This window comes from Diplotaxodon limnothrissa, linkage group LG15, assembly GCF_057381915.1.
Source record: "Diplotaxodon limnothrissa isolate DT_005_m linkage group LG15, D_limnothrissa_male_GT1.1, whole genome shotgun sequence".
In the NCBI taxonomy this organism is placed as follows: Eukaryota; Metazoa; Chordata; class Actinopteri; order Cichliformes; family Cichlidae; genus Diplotaxodon; species Diplotaxodon limnothrissa.
Genome location: NC_140610.1, coordinates 18255441 through 18273931, shown reverse-complemented (window position 1 = coordinate 18273931; position 18491 = coordinate 18255441). Strand labels below are relative to the sequence as shown.

The following is an 18491-nucleotide window of genomic DNA, read 5'->3' as shown; positions in this document are numbered from 1 at the left end:
CAAGGACCGGTGTCCTGCAGGTTTTGGATGTGTCCTTGATCCAATACATCTGATTCAAATAGCTAAATTACCTCCTCAATATGACTTGAAGTTTTCCAGAGGCCTGGTAATGAAGTAATCATTTGATTCAGTTTGGTACGGAAGCTGCTCTGCCAGCAGCCGTAAATCACTACAGAGGGTGGTGAAGGCAGCAGAGCAGATCACTGGCATGAGGCTTCCTGCCATTCAGGACATTTATCTCCAGCGATGCCTCCGTAAAGCACACAGCATCATCAAGGACCACAGCCACCCAGCACATCAGCTGTTCTCCTTGTTACCATCTGGCAGACGTTACAGGAGCCTGTCTGCTCGGACTACAAGACTTAAAAACAGTTTTTACCACCAAGCCATACGACACCTCAACCACAACACTTAAACACACACAACACAGCACTCAGAAGCTACCCTGCAGCTTCACAAGTACTCTGTTAATCTGCACTGGTCACTCCACTTTATTGTTATTGATATTTATATTTAAAAGTGCAACACTGTAATTTTCTGCTGCTCATTCCTCCCGTCATATTTCTTTTCAAGATTTTCTTATTTAATCACTAGTGTACATATATTTATAGATGCATATATATTAAGATAAGATAAGATAAGATAACCTTTATTAGTCCCACACGTGGGAAATTTTTTTCTCTTTTACCATGTCTCTCTAATATTTTGCTCCTTACTATTTTTCTATTTTATTTTATTTTATTATATTTTCTCCCACTGTATCATGCTGCTGAGTGACTGCTGCTCATAAAACACATTTCATTGCAATGTTGATCCTGTGCTAACTTGCATATGACAAATAAAACTGAAACTGATTCAGGTGTGTTGACCCAGGGTGATATCAAAAACCTGCAGGACACTGGTCCTTGAGACCTGGAGTTCCCCACTCCTGGTCTACATTCATTGAAAGTTTATTGTTACATACCTCAGTCGCAAGATTTTAGAGTAGCCTGAATGCGAAACAAACCCAACAACAACCTCTTACAGCAGTTAATTTTATTTTACTGTTATACAACATCTTAGTGAAAAAAAGAAATGAAAACACCCAGGATACAAATACGGTCTTACTGTCTTGTGTTGTTTTTCCCATGCAGGTGCCTTTTATTATTGCTGACATTATACTTTTTAGGAACAGTCATGTCTTCAAAAATTCCAAGAGGTGAGGTGAATTTGAACTTTTCTAGTTATTTCAATGGATTACTTTAATTTTGTTAACAACTGTCATTCTTCCAGGTATACACCCATCTACAGAAACAAAGAAAAACAGTCATAAACAAGAATCCAAAGACACAGCAACTGCACCCACAACAAGCACTGCTGCCCAGAGACCAGATGGTGTCCTTAAACCACATAAAGAAAATGCACCAAGGTAACAAATTATGACCAGGTAGAATGGTCACAGTTGTATGAGAACAATAAAGGTTACCAAGTGCATGCATCTCAATGTTTCCCTAGTGATGTTAGGAGTCAACTGTGGTAACAAAACTGTGCCTGATAATTTCCTGGCTTACCTATTCAGCATCATGTAGTGTAAAGACTATCAAACGTTTGCTAGTAAGCCTAAATGTGTATATTCTCTTAGTACATGCCAGACTTTAGATCTGCTGAATTCTAATTTTGTTTCACTTTTTTGTCTTTTAGGAAAAATGTTGCTCCTAAAGTTCAGAAGGCGTGAGTCTTTCATAATCATTAACATGGGTATTGTTTAAGCCTGTTGGTTTTTGCTTTTTTTCCTAACAACTTTGATGCACATTTTCATAGAGTCTTCACTAGATATGGACAACAAGCAGAGCTCAAAGAGCAAAATCAATGTTTGATTGCTGCCAATGAGGAGCTGGCGAAAAACCTCACAGACACACAGGTATAGAAAGTAATCGCTACCACACATGACTGCCCACTGATGTTTGTGGGCTTTTGGTTTATGCACAGCTCTCTTAAGGTTCCACCATACCATTCAAATCAGGTTGAAGTTGAACTTTTGACTGCTTTGAACAATCTTTTCTTTTTTAGCCATTCTGTTGTAGATGCTGTAGATACTGCTATGCTTTGGATTGTTGTCCTGTTGTATGAACCAGTTTATGCTTCTTTTTTTTCTTTTCTTCAAAATTGTGCTGTCATGAGCTTTATCGTTTAAAATATGATTATTTCAGGCCTACAGAATCTAAGGTGTAGCCCTTGTTTTGATTAGGTTTTGTTTTTGGCACTTAACTGAGCACTAAAACTGGTGCTCGGTTAAGTGCATTTATTAGCAGCACCTGGCTGCTACTTACTCTCTTAATTCCTATTCTTTTCTTTATGCATCTGTCCTCTTTAACATTATCTGGTACAAGTTTATAGGAGAAAATGCAAAAGGGCTACTTCATGGATGGATCTGACACAAAAGACACCAAAAACCCAAGCGGAATAAATGCCATGTTTGGTATCAGCCACAGCTGAACAGCCCTTCTGTGTTATCTTTTTACCATATTCTATTTAATTCTGAATTCATTTTCCTATTACAGCAAAGAGTAGCTAAGCTGGAGCTGCAGTGCTGTGACCTTCAAAAAGAGAATGCAGAGGTTCAGAAAAACCTGAAAGACTGCCATGCTCTTCTGATTACTGCCAAAATAGACCCAGGTAGAAAAAATACAAAAATATATTTATCAGTTTCAGTTTCTTCAGTGGTTTCTGTAAGAGACTTAACAGAAATACATCTTTCATTCTTAGTATTGGGCGAAAGAGTTGGAGACACTGCACGGCAGAATGAAAGTCAGAGGAAAGAGGTTATGGTATGTTTATTTGATTTCACTTTACATTATGATATGTTTACACTTGGGTTTTATTCGTTAAACATTTAAGCAAACTTTAAATCATATTCACGCAAATAACCGCAAGCTGGAATATAAAGGAACACCAGAAGCATGCACTTATTAGTTTGTTTCATGCAAAAATAAATGTGCAAATAAAGAACAAATATTATAAATGCACCCAATATACATGTATTGTAGACACCCACAGGATTTATATAATCATTTACAGAAACACCAGGTTAAAATATTTACTCCTTGTATTTCAGAGCATCTCTGCAGACCTGCTGAATGAAATAAAGGCCTTTGGTGATATTGCGTCACAGCAACGTGCTCGACTAGAGGTGAGTAAAACTCTGCTCAGTGAAAGTAACAGGTCACTAAAAGTTACGTTTTATTTATTATTTTTAATTATTTTTACAACCTTTAGGAAATCCAGGAAACGATGAGAGGCCTCAAGGAGGCACGAGAACAAATGGTTCAAGAAAGGGAGAACTTTTCCTCTGAAGCAGCTGAACTGGAAAGAGCTCTCAAAGAAGCGGAAGCTCTTCTACTCTGAACATTTTCATTGATTTCTTAATTTAAATTGTGTCCATTTAAAGAGTAAACGTTGTGTATATATATTTGCAGATATGTATTTCTATGGCAGTGTGAGTGAAACTGAATAAAGAACCATTTCCACACGTTCCACATTCCTTCTTATGTCAGTGTACAAAATTTAATGTCACCCAATTTGTGTTTTTGTTTTGTTTTTTAAGAGGGACTGGCACTTGTATAGAGGCAGTGTGTCTCTTATTCACCCGTTCACACATCAGAAGCAGCAGTTCAAGGCACTCACCTGCTACCAAGTGCAACCTGAGGTACATCCTTTGCCAGGAGATATGGCCAGTTAGTAGTCATGGCTATTATAGTCTTTAGTACTTGACTAGAGCTATAAAACTATTAACAGTTTAAAATGGCTAAAAGAAGGACAAAAGTTTATTCTATTGATTTTTCTCAAACTATCAAAGTTCATTGCTTCCAAGACAAATTAAGACCTTTAACAGTAAAGCCATTTTCTAACATGTATTTACAATATCAACAAACCTAACTGGGACTCTGTGTGTTATTAACTATTAGAGTGTTTTACAGCAGTTTACACTTAACGGTACGGGTCTTCAGTCTCAGTGTGTCTGTTTCTTCAGCTCAGCCAGTTCGAGTAGGGGTTTGTAAAGCTGCTTAGACTGGTTTTATCAGTGATGTTACTGACGCTGCTTGACTTCTCATCAGAGGCTGGAGGTAACATGCGGGAGGTTTTGTAGTAGTAGACGAACAGGAAAAAACCTGGCAAGCAGAGAGACATGGTCAGTAGTGTATAGAGAAAAGGCAATTTGCATGAAGAATATGAAATATTTTTGTTCTTTCAAATAAATATGCACAGTTTTTAATATTAAAAACTGAATTTAATCAATAAAAACATCAAGTGTTATCCTGTGAGTGTTATTATGCAACACGGTTGACTTAGAATGATTGAAAGGTGCTTGCTGGTTGTCAGTACCTTGGAAAGAATTGAGGATGGTGAAAAGGTAGAGCGCGGGGACCTGGAAGACACCATAGGCAAAGAAAGCAAAGCCCCATGTAATGCCCAGCATGAAACACAGGCCCATGACGCTTAAGATGTTTATGCTACTTTGCTCCCCTTTTGCTTTGGCTCCTTTGACATTCCTGAGACAACAGAGCCAGGACATCATGATGATGAAGGTGGTAAAAGTGAAGAGGAAGACCAAAGCATAGTAGCCTATGTTGATGATTAAGTGGACACTGTTGTCTGTTATCCAACACCTTAGAAGGAAAAGACAAGTCAGCTTTTCTGAAATTTAATATGAAATGTAATGGAATAGTAATGGTACGTGATAGTGTAGCAGGCTCACATCATCACTCTATCTGCAGCGTTTCCAGTGTTTTGGTAGCTGATGACTTGTTCACCATATTTCCCAATGCAGAGCAGGACAATCCCAATAACTGAAGGCAGTACTGGAAAAATAAATGGGGAAAAAAATCAGGTGAAACAGCAAGAAGGAAAGAGTGAAACTTTCAAGAAGTCTATAGATGTTCAATTTTTAATTATAACATAAACTTACTCCAGCTGGTAATGGCGATTTTCAGTATGTAGCGATGGATTGCGATTTTCCCTCCTGTATACAGGCTCAGACACAGGTGGAAGGCCTGCGCAGCAAACCAGGTGAAAGTGGCCAGCATAAAATAGTGCATTAGAGCCGCCATGATCTTACAGCCCACACTGTTGTTCAGGTTCGCCACATAGTTATTGACCAGGAAAGTGAGGTTAAGCAGGAACAAGGCACACACAAGGTTGATGAGGATCTTTGTGGCATTAGTGGCCTTGATCCGCCTGTATGGGGAGATGATTAACAGAGAGGAAACAAAGCGTGAAATAATAATGCCCTGTGGGTCTAAATAATTAGCAATCAAGGTATTTGTTGATTTTGGTAATTATTTCATTTTTAATTAATATAAATTGGGAAAAACTGACAAATTCAATATTCTCACATGTGGAGATTCGCTGAATTTAACAGTTTGTAAAAGACTAAAGCCTGCTTAGTCTTTTACAAACTGTTAAATTCAGTCAAAGAAATGTGAAGGGCAAGTTGCTTCTGAGAGAAACTTGGTTTTGAATATCAGCAACCACAAAAGGTCAAATTTCCATATTGCAAATACAGTAAAATAAACATGGTTATAGACAGTAAAAGTAGGAGAGATGTTACATACAAATAACTGTTTTAAAGGGAAATTATGATAAAAGTGATATAGCCTCAAACAAAAAGTATAGACGATCATTTCAAGTTACAGTTGAACTTCCCTTTTTAAGCCATTTTAATACAAAGTCCCAAGTTTTCAGAAGCTCAAATTTTAGATTGAAAATTGACTGACAATCAGTTTCACTGCCCAATAAAACCCGTTCCCTTGTTATTTCATGACAAGTAAAGCACACATAATACCTGAAGTTGATTCAAACCCTTGGACTTTATAGCTTTTAAATGTTAACATTTTGTATAGGAGGGCCAAAGAGATGTTAGCATAAGAGAGACGTGCCATTTTTTAGCTGAAAAAACACAATAGACCTATGTGGGAGATAGCAAAAAAAGTTAGGAGTTTGCAAATCTAAAATCTGGTGCTTTCTTAAATAGATGCAATACTCTGCCCAGCTCAGGAACATCAAAAGACCGCAGAGGAACACTTCACAAAATCTAACCAAGTAAAGACCACTCTTGAGAAGGTGCGTGGATCACTGTCAAGATCTACAATCCAGAGACATCTTCATGAATGGAAATGGAGACAAGAATCTACACAGCACAACAAGATGCAAACCACTGGTTACATTCAAGAACAAGAAGGCCTGGTCAGCTTTTCCAGAAAGATCCCCAAGAACCTGGTGTGGTGGGATGTGGTTAGCTGCACGAGCAGGGTTCAGGGGACAGTGCCAGGGGAGATTGGCCAACACAGCTGATTTTTATCATCTGTTTAACCTCTTGCAGTAGCTGCTGGGGCCTGGGGAGAAGCAGCATGGACTGAGAACGGACTGCGGAGCAGAGCTGGGCTGAGCAGGAGAGAGCTCCAGAGCAGAACTGAGCGGTCAGCTCTGGACAGTGTGTAAATAAACGTCACCTAAAAGTGCAACTGAGAACTCTGTGTATGCATGTGTGTTGCGCCATGGTCAGCTAAACAGTGTTATATCTGGAATTTACTGGGGAAAAAAAAATCTTCGGCCACACGAAACCAATATTAACTTGTATCAGAATGACGCAAAATGTCACATATTAGTCATGGTGGAGGGGATGCTATGCAACTGGCAAAAAACGCAGGTGGTGCCCGTGTAGGCTAGCCGATGTGTGTCATACATCTACAGAGATGCAGGTAACATGCACCTGCTTTTCTTTAAACAATGCTCATTCATAGAGGGTTGTGTGCTGAGGACTTAGAAATACCCCAGGAAACATGGCAGGTAAGGAAAGTATTATATTTGCATAAGATGTACACTGATACATACTGCTGATATTTCCATTACATAACATCAGGCCCCTGTTGATGAATCTCATTTCCCTGTGGTAAACATTATAACACCTCATCACAGTGTTCCACTGTCCTGGAAAGCAGCCTTATTTACATGAAGCTTCATCACACCAGCTGCCAGAAAAGCACGTCTTTCTAAACAAGATTTTAAAAAAAATTCTGTACAGTGTTTGAGGCTATTGCATCAATAACAATTTTGCTCTATTTTATTCATAAAGATCCCAATCATGTTTTGTTTTTTTCAGGAATATATCACCTAGTTATAGTGAGAGCTGTGAATTAATCTGGTAAAGACTTAGTTGCTTACCCTTAAACAGCAAGACTTTGCTCTTATACCCCTTTGTGCAATAAACATTACATATTAAGGTCCAAATTATTTAAAACCTAAACAATATTTCTATTCACAATTAAGGATTTTGACCTCTGATGATGAATTTTACAGTTTCTCTTTACTGAGTCTCTCTCTTTACAGAGATTTTTAGAGTGATTTTATATCTTCTTCCTGGGATAAGTATTAGAGACCTATACAGCGCAGTACTTATTATATCAGCTAATTTTCAATAGATTTTCTCTGTAAAGCTTATTCTGTTCTTCTGTTGTCATCTGTATTAATGCACACTTTTTCTTTTCTGACTATTATATAGTTAAAATGCTTCAATATTGGGAAAAAAAAGCCCAACTTACTACCTTGAAAGGAAGTGCATGAAGAGGACTATGGCGAGGAAGAACATGGAGAGTCCACAGCCAACTTGGGTGATGATTGTGAGGTTTTTAAAATCAGAATCTGAAATGGTTTCATTAAGAGGAGTCTGCAAAAAGCACAGCAAAGCACATCTCATATGAAAACAGTGCCTCGAACAGAAAGTACAGCCCCAGTAATAGTAGCTAATTAGATAAATGGGCAAAAAATTAAGTCCACAAACTGTGGAAAATGTCTGAATAATATTCCTCAACATAAAATTGTGACCAATTTGATTATCGCCTAAAGAGTCAAATTCAAAATGAGCTCGTATTTCAAAACAGTTTAAAGATTTCTTATGTTTTCTGTGATACATTGTTAATAAAATGTGGGTTTACTAATGATTTATAAATCACGTCATTCTGGTTTTATTTACGGTTTACACAGCATCCCATTTTTTGGAAGTGGGGTTGTACATCATTACAGAAGAAGAAAAACATACCATCAAGATAGCGAAGAATGTCAAATGTGAACACTGACACGTAATGCCATGTTTAGTTACATTTGTCACACAGCCATCACTCGTCCAGTTTGGTTGACTTCCTAAGAGAAATAAAACAAGGAACACAATGACGGCCTAACCATCCATAAGTTCAGTTTGCTCAAGTGTCAGAATTTATCTGCTTGTGTCATTTGTACTGCTGATGAGAAATGGTTTCAAGACTGGTTTAAAATAAAACTTCAACTTCTGTTTCCTGATAAATAATTCCACACATTGAAAGCACCATAAAACTCACACCAAAAACTTTTAGCATGCATCTGTGAGGAAACACACTTTCAAAACCATAAAAGTAATGTGATCAGTTTATGTCCATTTTCTGATTTTTACTTGATACCATGATACAGCTGAATCTTTAAATTGGCCATCAGATACGTGGCCTTTGCAGTGGAAACCATGACCCTGTTGTTGATTTTTACTTTGTTAGTTATTCATGCTATGATGTGGCACTCACCAGAAACTGGGTTTCTGTTTTCATTATCTCTCGCAGTGTTTTCCATGTTAAAACATTTGCATGAGCTTTTTTTTTTTTAAAGTTCACCACAGCATGTATTATTGTGAATGCAGGCTAAACTGGTCTGATACTGATTCCAGTAAAACCAAAGAAATGTTGAGTTTATTTAGTCATGACAAGTCATGGCAATGTGGTTAGTTTTGTGTTTTTATAACCATCTAACACCAAATCCAGTCTCAGAGAAGTTTGGAAAAAAGAAGACACAACCTCCAGTCTATTAAGTTGTGTTTCTGTACTTAAAGTGTTCTTCTTCTTCTTTCCCAACCTTATTTTGATGTCCCTAAACATGTTTTTTATTAGTTCGGTCTCATCCGGTACTGATTTTTGTTCATTGTCATTCAATTAATATTTTCCACATTTAAAAACTAAAGGTTGGAGTTGTTTCATATTTTTCCATACGATTAATTAATAATACATTGTTAATTAGCATTAAATGCTAACTTGATTAGCTTTAGGATATAAAAACTACTCGGTTAGGGATAGAAAAAAAATCATGCCCTTTTATTCTTGTTTATGCAAATATCTAGTCCCATGGCAGGCATCTAGTGCATTTAAGCATAGAGAGATGACCTGAAACCGAGCATGAGAATGTGGAAGAAAGGTCATTTAAGTGACTTTGAATGTGGCATTGTTGTTGATGTCACGTAGGCCGGTCAGAGTATATATGCAGAAGATCGGCTCTGACAATAAATTCACTTTACTCAAATGGACTCCATAGTCACCAAATCCCAGTCCCATAGGGCACCTTTGGGATGTGGTGAGATGAGATGTGAGATTCACATCATGGATGAACAGCCAAAAAATCGGTAGCAATTGTGTGACGCCAGTGCGAACCAAAATCTCAGGAGAATGTGTCGAGCGACTCGTGGAATCTATGCCATGAAGAAATAAGACTGCTCAAAGCCAGTATTATCAAGACAAAGCGTAACTAATGACATGGCTGATGAGTGTATGCTTCCTACTGAAATACGAGAGTTACAAAATTGTGTTGATTGTCCTGAAAATATGTGTCTACCAATACAAGCAAATACAGTGTTTTTCTGTACATATTTTGGACTTTTACAGAGAGTGGGCTCAGAATTCACTGGCGTCATCATTGAGCTGATCACTTAAGACTGTAACACTTCTCTCTTAAATAATGTAGAGAAGAAACTTTTTGCTCAGCTTTTCTCAGCAATACATAAATAATATGTAACACACAAAACTGTAAATGCCTTATGTCAATGTGCAAATGAAGCAGAGAAGCTACCTTGACCATTCCATGAATGACAAGACGGTATCCCTCTCTGCAAACAAATCAACAGAAAATTAATGAATTTATGCTCTTAAAATGGAAAACAAAATAGAGAAAAAGACCCAAAAGACCCAAACTTTTCACTTACATATGTCATATTCGTAAAAACAATGTTTATTTTGTCTGTGAGGTTGGCGATAGCAGCTCCCATTTCAATGGCTAAAACTTCATTCCCTAAAACAGTACTGTTCTTCTCATCCTGAAAAATCAACTTATGGTCAATCCATCACTGAACATGAAATTTTACATTTGAATTAGCCTGTAGCCCCTTACCTTAGCCATATTAATAAATCGGAAAAGAGCTGCAAATAGGATACTGACGTTTTGAGCGATAGCTTTATCAAAAGCTTCTTTTGGCAGCATAACGGCTCTTGAAAATGTTTTCAAAGTTTCTGTGTTGTCTATAATCTGCAGGAAAGAACACAGAAAGAGTCAGGCTCAGTGCATATTTACCTGGATCTTACTCAAAATACCACAAAAATCTGCAATGTGATGCCCAAGTAAGCGGTAACTTGAACATACTATAATAACTACATAATAATCTTAACTGTTGTTTTTAGTTGCTGTAACTGTTTCAATTGCACAAAAAAATCTATAATAAAAAGGAAGTCGTAGGATTGTACATGCAATTATGGACAAAGGCCCCTTCCAGTTTGTAGGTGTCATGATTTCTAGGTAAATCTTAAATCAAAGCAATGACATTTTGGGAACCCGCTACTGCTGGGATTTTAGTGGAGGAAATGCTAGGACAGAACAATAGAACGTGTAAAAGTCAAAATAAATTTAATTCCACCTACATTTATGCTGTCATTTGGAGACCGATAAGCAAATAATACTTCTTCTACTTCGTCTTTATGTGTTTCTTTCACCAAAACTCCTTTGACTCCTTCTCCTACAGATATTTCAGCTGAAGATCCATTTATGTTGGCGGCCAAGTTGCTCATGTCATTCATTAGTTTACTGCAGACAGATGTGAGAACATTTCTATATTATACTATAAATGTAAGATGCTGTACGTAAAATCAGTTTTTAAAAAAACATGTTTTACAGTGGGGGGGGGGGGGGGGGGGGGGGTGGTTAAATGTCAAAAACCAAATTAAACTTTTCAGCATTTTCCTTCTGGGGAAAATAATGTAGGAGTTTTTCAAAGCTGCTAGAATGTCTTACACGTAAGTTGTTTTTTGGCAGCAATGTGTGACGCACAGTTTAATTGTATTAGTGAGATATGGAGATCACTTTCAACTCTTCAGTTCAATAGTAAGGTTTACTGATCCTGAGCCCAGTAGGTAGTAGTGCCTAAATCTAAGTAGCAAGTGAAAGCAAAACTAGACAGTGAGTGGAAAATGAGAAAAACCGAGTGGAAAACTCAGATTTAGATCTTCTAGATATAGATCTTCTTAAATAACTCAATAGAAAATAAATGACGAATACATGCAGTATATCATTTGGTAAGTGAGTGTGTCTTACGCGGCATTTGCAGGAATAATTTCTCCTCCTTTTTCAGAAAGTGTTGTATTAAGTACTTTTTTCTCCTCAGGCTTTTTCACTGGATTGTTACAGTTTATACAGTTGGTGGTTGTTGAGTTTATGTCGATTATGTATTCATTCTGGAGATTTGGAGCTGGAAGGTGGAGAATTTAGGTTTAAACTTAAGAACTCAACATTTAACAAAATATAAAGAAAGGTGTTATTTTACTCTCAGCATTTTACTTATATGAATTTTATTTAATCAAATTATGGCGTAATGCAAAGACTCTGTTAGGCAAGATTTGTCCGATTCATTGTGCACTCATCAGGAAAAATGACTATTATGAAAGTGTGATACTTGCCTGCACTTATCTAAACTTACCCATGGTACTGCATTCTTCTTTATCATAGGCAGAGTTTTTACACACCGTGCTTGTATTGATACATCTGATGTGACATAACTCTTCAGCATTATTTTGTCAGATTTTACCACCACAATCAGAGAAAGAAAGGCAGGAGAAAAAAAATTAACATTGCATTCTAATCCTTATTTTCAAGGTTTCAACTTTTAAATGTTTCCTATTAGCTCTGCATTTTATCTTTTCATTGATATGAATTTACCTGTGTCTGTGGTATTGAAGCTACAGTTTTCACCTCGATCTGGATGACAAAAATGTTTGGTTAATTAGATATTTTTTTATTTTATCATTTATCATATTTTATCATTTTTTAATCTTTTTTATTTTAATTTGCTAACAATGCTGAAAAAACAAGAAGTTCAAAAATATAAAATACTGAAGAGTTGTTTTACCTGGAAAGTTCAATTGTGTGTCGTTGCAGAATGTCCCATACAGAACGTACATATGCACAAGTTGATCTATATGCCATTTTGAAATGTGAAGTTTCAAAATGTTGCTATTGTTTTTAATTTTTGGCCAAGTGTCCTGAATTGTTCTGGTATAATTTTCTGGTATTAAAAAACAACATACAGATACATTTTTATTTGCTAAAATGCTGATTAGAAAGTCAAATATTGGCAACTAAAACAATATGAAACTAAGCTGGACTCACCCAATTCAATTCCGTTTGTCTCTACAAATACTATGCAATTCACTTTTGCTGTAAAGGCAAAGAACAGTGTGTGTTTTTAATACATTTAAATCTTTTACATGCCTTAACAACTATAAATCAATATCTAGAAAAAAAAACATTTTCAGAATTTTATTGGATTGACATTTTAACAAGGTCTAAATAAAGTGCATTTACAGGGATGAGGCATCTCACACAGGACAAAACATCCATGTAAATGTGTTGCACTTCATGTTTATCTAAACTTGGAGTTTGTCCCAACATGCTTAAGTAACCTGTTCAAGTTACCTGATTATAACACATCAAAAGGCTCCTTTAAATGAATTAATCTCCATAAAGTCTTGTCGAACCAGGTCTCATATTAAAATGTCAAACCGAAATGTTCGTTATATGTTGCATTTCCAATCAAAGTTCCCAGAAATCTCAATCCCAGTCCAATTAATTTCAACAGGTCAAATCTTTGGCTTTTGTTTAACTTCCTCTTTGTTGGACGGTGATTGCAAAAACAGAGAATCTCATTTCATCGCAACTTGTGAAAAATGAGAAGCAGTTGTAACTGAAACGTGTATTTGACTTACTCTGTCCCCAGTAGTTTGTTGCATTGATATTGCCATAGAAACTATCGACAACAACAAAACTTTTGTTCTGCTTGAAACAGTTTCTGATATCCATGAAATTATTTTTATTGGAATTTCCATTTCTTGAACATTTCTTGAAATTATTTTTATTGGAATTTCCATTTCTTGAACAGTCATGTCCAGAATTGGATGACCCTGAAATAAAAATTGACAAATATTTTTATCGATTTAGTTAACACTGACATTATAGCTACCATAGTTGAACTTGTGATATTCAAAATTTTTGGTCATCTTGTTTCAAAAGTATAATTCATTTAAAGAAAAATGAATTGTGATACACTAGCACTTGCTGAACGTTTAGCTAAGATAACAAATGTCCTGTAAAGATTCAGCAGAATTCATGTACTCACCTGGACCCTGCAAAATGCTCAATAACAAAACCAAAGCAGTCCAACTGAGCCGAGTCATGTTTGGATGGGATGTGATGTGAGTCAGGATGTGTGACTCATTCAGTCCTGCAGTTAACATATACCAAGTATTGTTCAAAAGCCATTTTTAAAAAGGAACTTTCAGCCAAAGATGCCCCAAGCATTTCATTTTTTACCTTTCTCTGGCTGAAGTCAAATCATTAGTCAGCAGAGCACCTGGAGAGGAACTGAACCTCTGGCAATGTGCACTTGTTGTCAAACTTTGGGTAGATACCCACTGCACAAATTTTGTCTTGCAAATTCAGTTTCTGAATATGTCATCAGACTTGAGTGTGCTATGCAAAGCAGGCATAGGAACTGTGATGTGCTTGGATGAGGATCCAGGTCTAATTTTGTGAGCTGCACACTGGCTGTTATCATGTTGTGCATACAGCATCATTTTTCCATTGAAGACGTGTTAAAAGCGTAACCTTTCAGGAGGATTTGTTTCCTAAAACTCTCATAAGTGATCATTTCTCATCATTTCAAGCAGATGAAATATGTTCATATTATTTAACAGCTCAGATGCTATCTGTGTTGCCAAGTTTAATGGAAACATAAATAATGTTATTCACAAAAAACTACAATGAGCTAAATTAAAACTTGGAGTAAAGACCCGACTATGGCCTTTAACAACAAAGTGGAGGTTATCAGTTTCAGTGTCAATCTATATTTTTGGAAACAAGTCTGCGTCACAAACAACCTCCCACGTTTTCAAAGGTGTGACATTAAAATCAGTATCACAGTGGGTGGAAAATGAAAGATTTGACCTGTTTTGCTCAGTAAACCACATTTATTGACACAACTATATGAATATTGCAATATGTAGTCCAAATTCTTTGGGCTAAATATTTGGCCACTGGACACCACCACAGAGAACATTTAGGATGTGATCAAAGCCCTGATTTTTGCCCGTAATTATAAAGGTCTGACAAAAGTATTTCATTAACTGTTAATGAATTACAGCCATTTTTATATATTTCCTCTTATTTTCAGTGCGGCTCAAAAGTAATAAGTGGTTTTATGGCCACGCGAGCTCAGTTTCCTTGTCATTTCATTACAAATGAAGCAGTTAAAATATCTGGAGCTAATTTTTAACTATTAAACTTTTTTTTTAAAGACCATCATTAGGCTGAAAAACCACAACAAACCTATCAGAGAGAAAGTCAAAATTTCAGGATTATAATTACTCTAACTATGACGATAAACTATAATCTATAATCTATAAACTATAATCTATAATCTATAGCTAACTATAATCTGCAGACACCTTCATGAATGTACATACTGTGATTTTACAGTGAGGTACAAATCACTGATTAGAAAGCATCTGTCTAGTTTTGAAAAGAAAACGAAGATTAACTCGCCCTAGGATGATAAGAAAAGTATACAGCAGGAAAGTAATAGTCCATGATCCAAAATATACTGCACCTGTATATGTATACATGTATGTATGTATTGCATCATCTTCATTTGTGGTGCATATAAATTTTGCCGTAATGTTACGGTACGGGCATAATGATGATGATGTGACTGCTGACAGAAACAGCTGGATGAATTGTGACGGCTATCTCATAATGACCAAGGGAAAATGTGCTCAGATTTGTAGCATTTTATTGGCCGTGCCATTTAAAAATCAGAAGATCAACTATATTCTTTAACAAAGTGTGGAGATCGTTTGCTGTGGCACCTCAAATTGGGGTTGGCTGCAACTTGTCTTGAAATGTAACAGCTTCCTAATGTGACATCATTAATCAACTACCCATCAGTTATAAAGTCACAGTGTATATAAGATTTCACTCTGTAGACTTCCATGATGAAACTGTGATGGAGGTATAGATCGGGGGAGGGTAGAAAACCACTTCAACAGCATCAGTGGAAGATAGAAGAAATCTGTGCTGTTAATAAGATAAGATAAGATAAGATAAGATAAGATAAGATAAGATAAAACTTTATTAATCCCTCGGGTGGGTTCCTCTCGGAAATTCGGTTTCCAAAAGCACAGCACCAACAAAAGTTACAGAGTTACAGAATATTATATATACTGTATATATACACACACACATATATATATATATATATAAATACAGAGACATATATAAATAAAATATATGAAGGGGATAAATAGAATAAATAGGAATAAAAATAAAAATACAAGTGAATTGCACATTTCAAGTATTGAGGTCTATTGCACCATTGACTATTAACAAAAAGTATTGCACAAAAGGTATTGTACAGTGAGGTGAAGAGGCACTACAGCTTAGTTGTTCCCCCCTCCTTTGTCCTCCTGTCTCCCCTCCCTCTCCCCTCCAGAGAGGAGTTAAACAGTTTGATGGCGTGTGGGACAAAGGAGTTTTTAAGTCTGTTAGTTCTTGTCTTGGGGAGAAGCAACCTGTCACTGAACAGACTCTTCTGGTTGTTAATGGCCGTGTGCAGAGGATGCCCAGCATTGTTCATAATGTCCAGCAGCTTTTTTAGTGTCCTTTTCTCTGCCACTGTCACCAGAGTGTCCAGCTTCATGCCGACCACAGAGTTAGCCTTCCTGATCAGTTTCTCCAGCCTGGATGAGTCCTTCTTTGCTGTGCTGCTCCCCCAGCACACCACAGCATAGAAAAGTACTCCAGCAACCACTGACTGGTAAAACATCCTCAGGAGCTTCCTGCAGATGTTAAAAGACCTCAGCCTCCTGAGGAAGTACAGTCGGCTTTGGGCTTTTTTATACAGGTGCTCTGTGTTGCATGACCAGTCCAGTTCATTGTCCACCCACAGCCCGAGGTACTTGTACTTGTTGACCACCTCCACCTCCTCCCCCTCTATCTGAACCGGCAGTGGATGGAGCAATAACGACCCTCAGTGATGTGACTAAGAGCCCAACACTCATGTTATACAGCCTTAGAAGTTAGAAGATGACTCTTGTAAGGCACACATCTGCCAAACAGTATTTAAAGCATCCTGAGAATGAAAGAATTTCTTGGAAAAACATTGTTGGAATTTTGTTGGCTTTCCAAAAAAGGCAGACATTTCATATTTGCACAAATAACCTGAAGGTATTCCATTGAATTTAATTTTGAAACTCTCTTTCTCAACATTTGAAGTTACTGCTGTTATTGTAGTCAGTGTGACTGGGAATTTGACTGTCTGGCAATTCCCACATGCATGCCAGTTATTTCCATTTCTGCTTTCTTCTAAAAAAGGGGCCCATAGGGGCTGCTTGCTGATAAGCTCTTGCTGCTGATGTATTTATAGTACTATCTTATATACACAAAATCATTTACATTTTGTATTTTGTTTTTTCTTGGTAACAATATTTGCATGCTGTTGTGGTTGAGCTGGAATTAGTTTGCATTTTCTTTGCTTACCAGTTGCCTGTGCTGTCTGAAATAAACATGTTAACTTTTAGATTTATGAGTTTATGTTTCAGTTCCCACGCTCACTAAAAGCCTCAGGGTCTCAGTATTAGTCTGGATGATGAAAACCTCACATTATCTGTGCACTGTCTCCAGTCAGGTTAGTGTAACCTGGTATTAACAGTCCACGGAGTGACTTTTTCCAGTCAAGAAATAGTGTGGCACGCAACTCTTCGTATACCAACAGTGACACATAAACAAATAACAGGCAAAGTATGTACCTGTTGAGCACATAAGCTCTTGGAAGCACACCGAACACTTCCTGTCCAGCACAAAACAGCACACATGTAGTCAATGTTTAGCCAAATCCCCCTCTATGCCACACACAGAGGAGCGTTTATCAGCAGCTACAAAGCAACGCTTTTTCTTGCATTAATAGATAAACATCAAAATGACTGAAAAGAGCAAATATAAGCTAGAAGACTCTTGCAAACACTCACATGGACAGATATGAAAATGTTATTACACTAAATAAAAGACATATTATTCCATGCATGCACAGTAGAATGCGGATGAGCGATGAAGGGAAGATGTATTCTTCTGGTTCCATAGTGTAGCGGTTATCATGTCTGCTTTACACGCAGAAGGTCCTGGGTTCAACCCCCAGTGGAACCACTTACTTTATAGCAGCTGGACAGTGTAGTGGTAAGATACACGCCTGTTCAATTCCCACCATGCTAAAAACCAGCCCTGGAGAGGCGCAGCCTGCCTGCAGTTCAGGACAGAAGCATTTCGCTATATGTTGTACTGTGTAAGTGACAAATAAAAATTTGTATTTGTAACCGCCTCTCTATCAATAATGAGGACCAATAATAAAATGAATACCATGTTTTAATCAGTAAAACTTGACACTAGTATTTGAGCCTATAAGCTTATCAGCAAAGGTGTTTACTCTTATCACAAAGCAAATGAGCCAAAGGCCATTTTCTCTTTAGTCTTTTATAACCACAGGACTCGTCCCCTGTTGGCAATTTTTTTTTTTAAAAAAAGCAGTTTTAAGTAAATTTGGATTGATTTTACCTGAAAGCAAGGGCAATTTTTTTTTAATGTGGTCCATGTTTGAGTTCTAAAACTGGCAAGCTTTATTAGCAAACTGCATCCATAGACTGCATGAGTGCATCACACAGGCATACATCTGTTACTGCCAAGTCACATATAAATTCACAAAAACTATAATCACACTCCTTAGACTGGTTGCACACTTTAGTCAGCCTCTAGTAGATGGTGGCAGAAAGTCTAACACTGAATCGAACTGAGCATCAGATTGGGAAACAAAGGTGATTTAAGTGACTTCAAACATGGCATGGCTGTTGGTCCCAGACAGGCTGGTCAGATTATTCCAGAAACTGTTGATCTGCTAGGATTTCTAACAGAGCTCAGTTCAGTTCATTTTTATTTCAAACATATACGTTCACCAACATTTCATAATATAATTCCATGCAGTTGTAGTTGAAAAGTTGTAGGCAGAAGTATATACTTATTTAGCCCTACCCTCTTAGATTTACGTCTTAATCATTTCCTCATAATCTAAATTTGAACAACAA

General features: G+C 37.0%; 2 protein-coding genes and 1 non-coding gene across 4 annotated transcripts; 2 read left to right on the top strand and 1 right to left on the bottom strand.

Annotated features, from left to right (window-relative positions):
- The first annotated feature begins 1176 nt into the window (after positions 1–1176).
- On the top strand, positions 1177–3384 carry knstrn (kinetochore localized astrin (SPAG5) binding protein). 2 transcript variants are annotated; one of them, XM_085373362.1, is made up of 8 exons: positions 1177–1198; positions 1291–1408; positions 1681–1710; positions 1801–1900; positions 2541–2655; positions 2746–2807; positions 3095–3169; positions 3256–3384. In XM_085373362.1, exons 1-8 carry the CDS (start codon positions 1177–1179, stop codon positions 3382–3384), a joined length of 651 nt encoding a protein of 216 aa, XP_085229488.1. The 2 variants fall into 2 exon arrangements, with proteins under 2 accessions (XP_085229488.1, XP_085229487.1); XM_085373361.1 differs by having other exon boundaries at positions 1273–1408.
- A 621-nt stretch (positions 3385–4005) lies between these two features.
- On the bottom strand, positions 4006–13541 carry LOC146617376 (adhesion G protein-coupled receptor G2-like). Its single transcript, XM_085373002.1, has 17 exons — positions 13484–13541; positions 13074–13268; positions 12478–12525; positions 12218–12373; positions 12028–12066; positions 11789–11869; positions 11407–11560; positions 10737–10899; positions 10213–10347; positions 10028–10138; positions 9895–9931; positions 8075–8175; positions 7581–7702; positions 4946–5214; positions 4736–4838; positions 4363–4646; positions 4006–4148 (listed from the first exon to the last, which is right to left on the bottom strand). Exons 1-17 carry the CDS (start codon positions 13539–13541, stop codon positions 4006–4008), a joined length of 2199 nt encoding a protein of 732 aa, XP_085229128.1.
- A 3948-nt stretch (positions 13542–17489) lies between these two features.
- trnav-uac (transfer RNA valine (anticodon UAC)) lies at positions 17490–17562 on the top strand. Its single transcript has one exon. It is a non-coding gene; the product is annotated as a tRNA-Val (tRNA).
- The last annotated feature ends 929 nt before the right edge of the window (positions 17563–18491 follow it).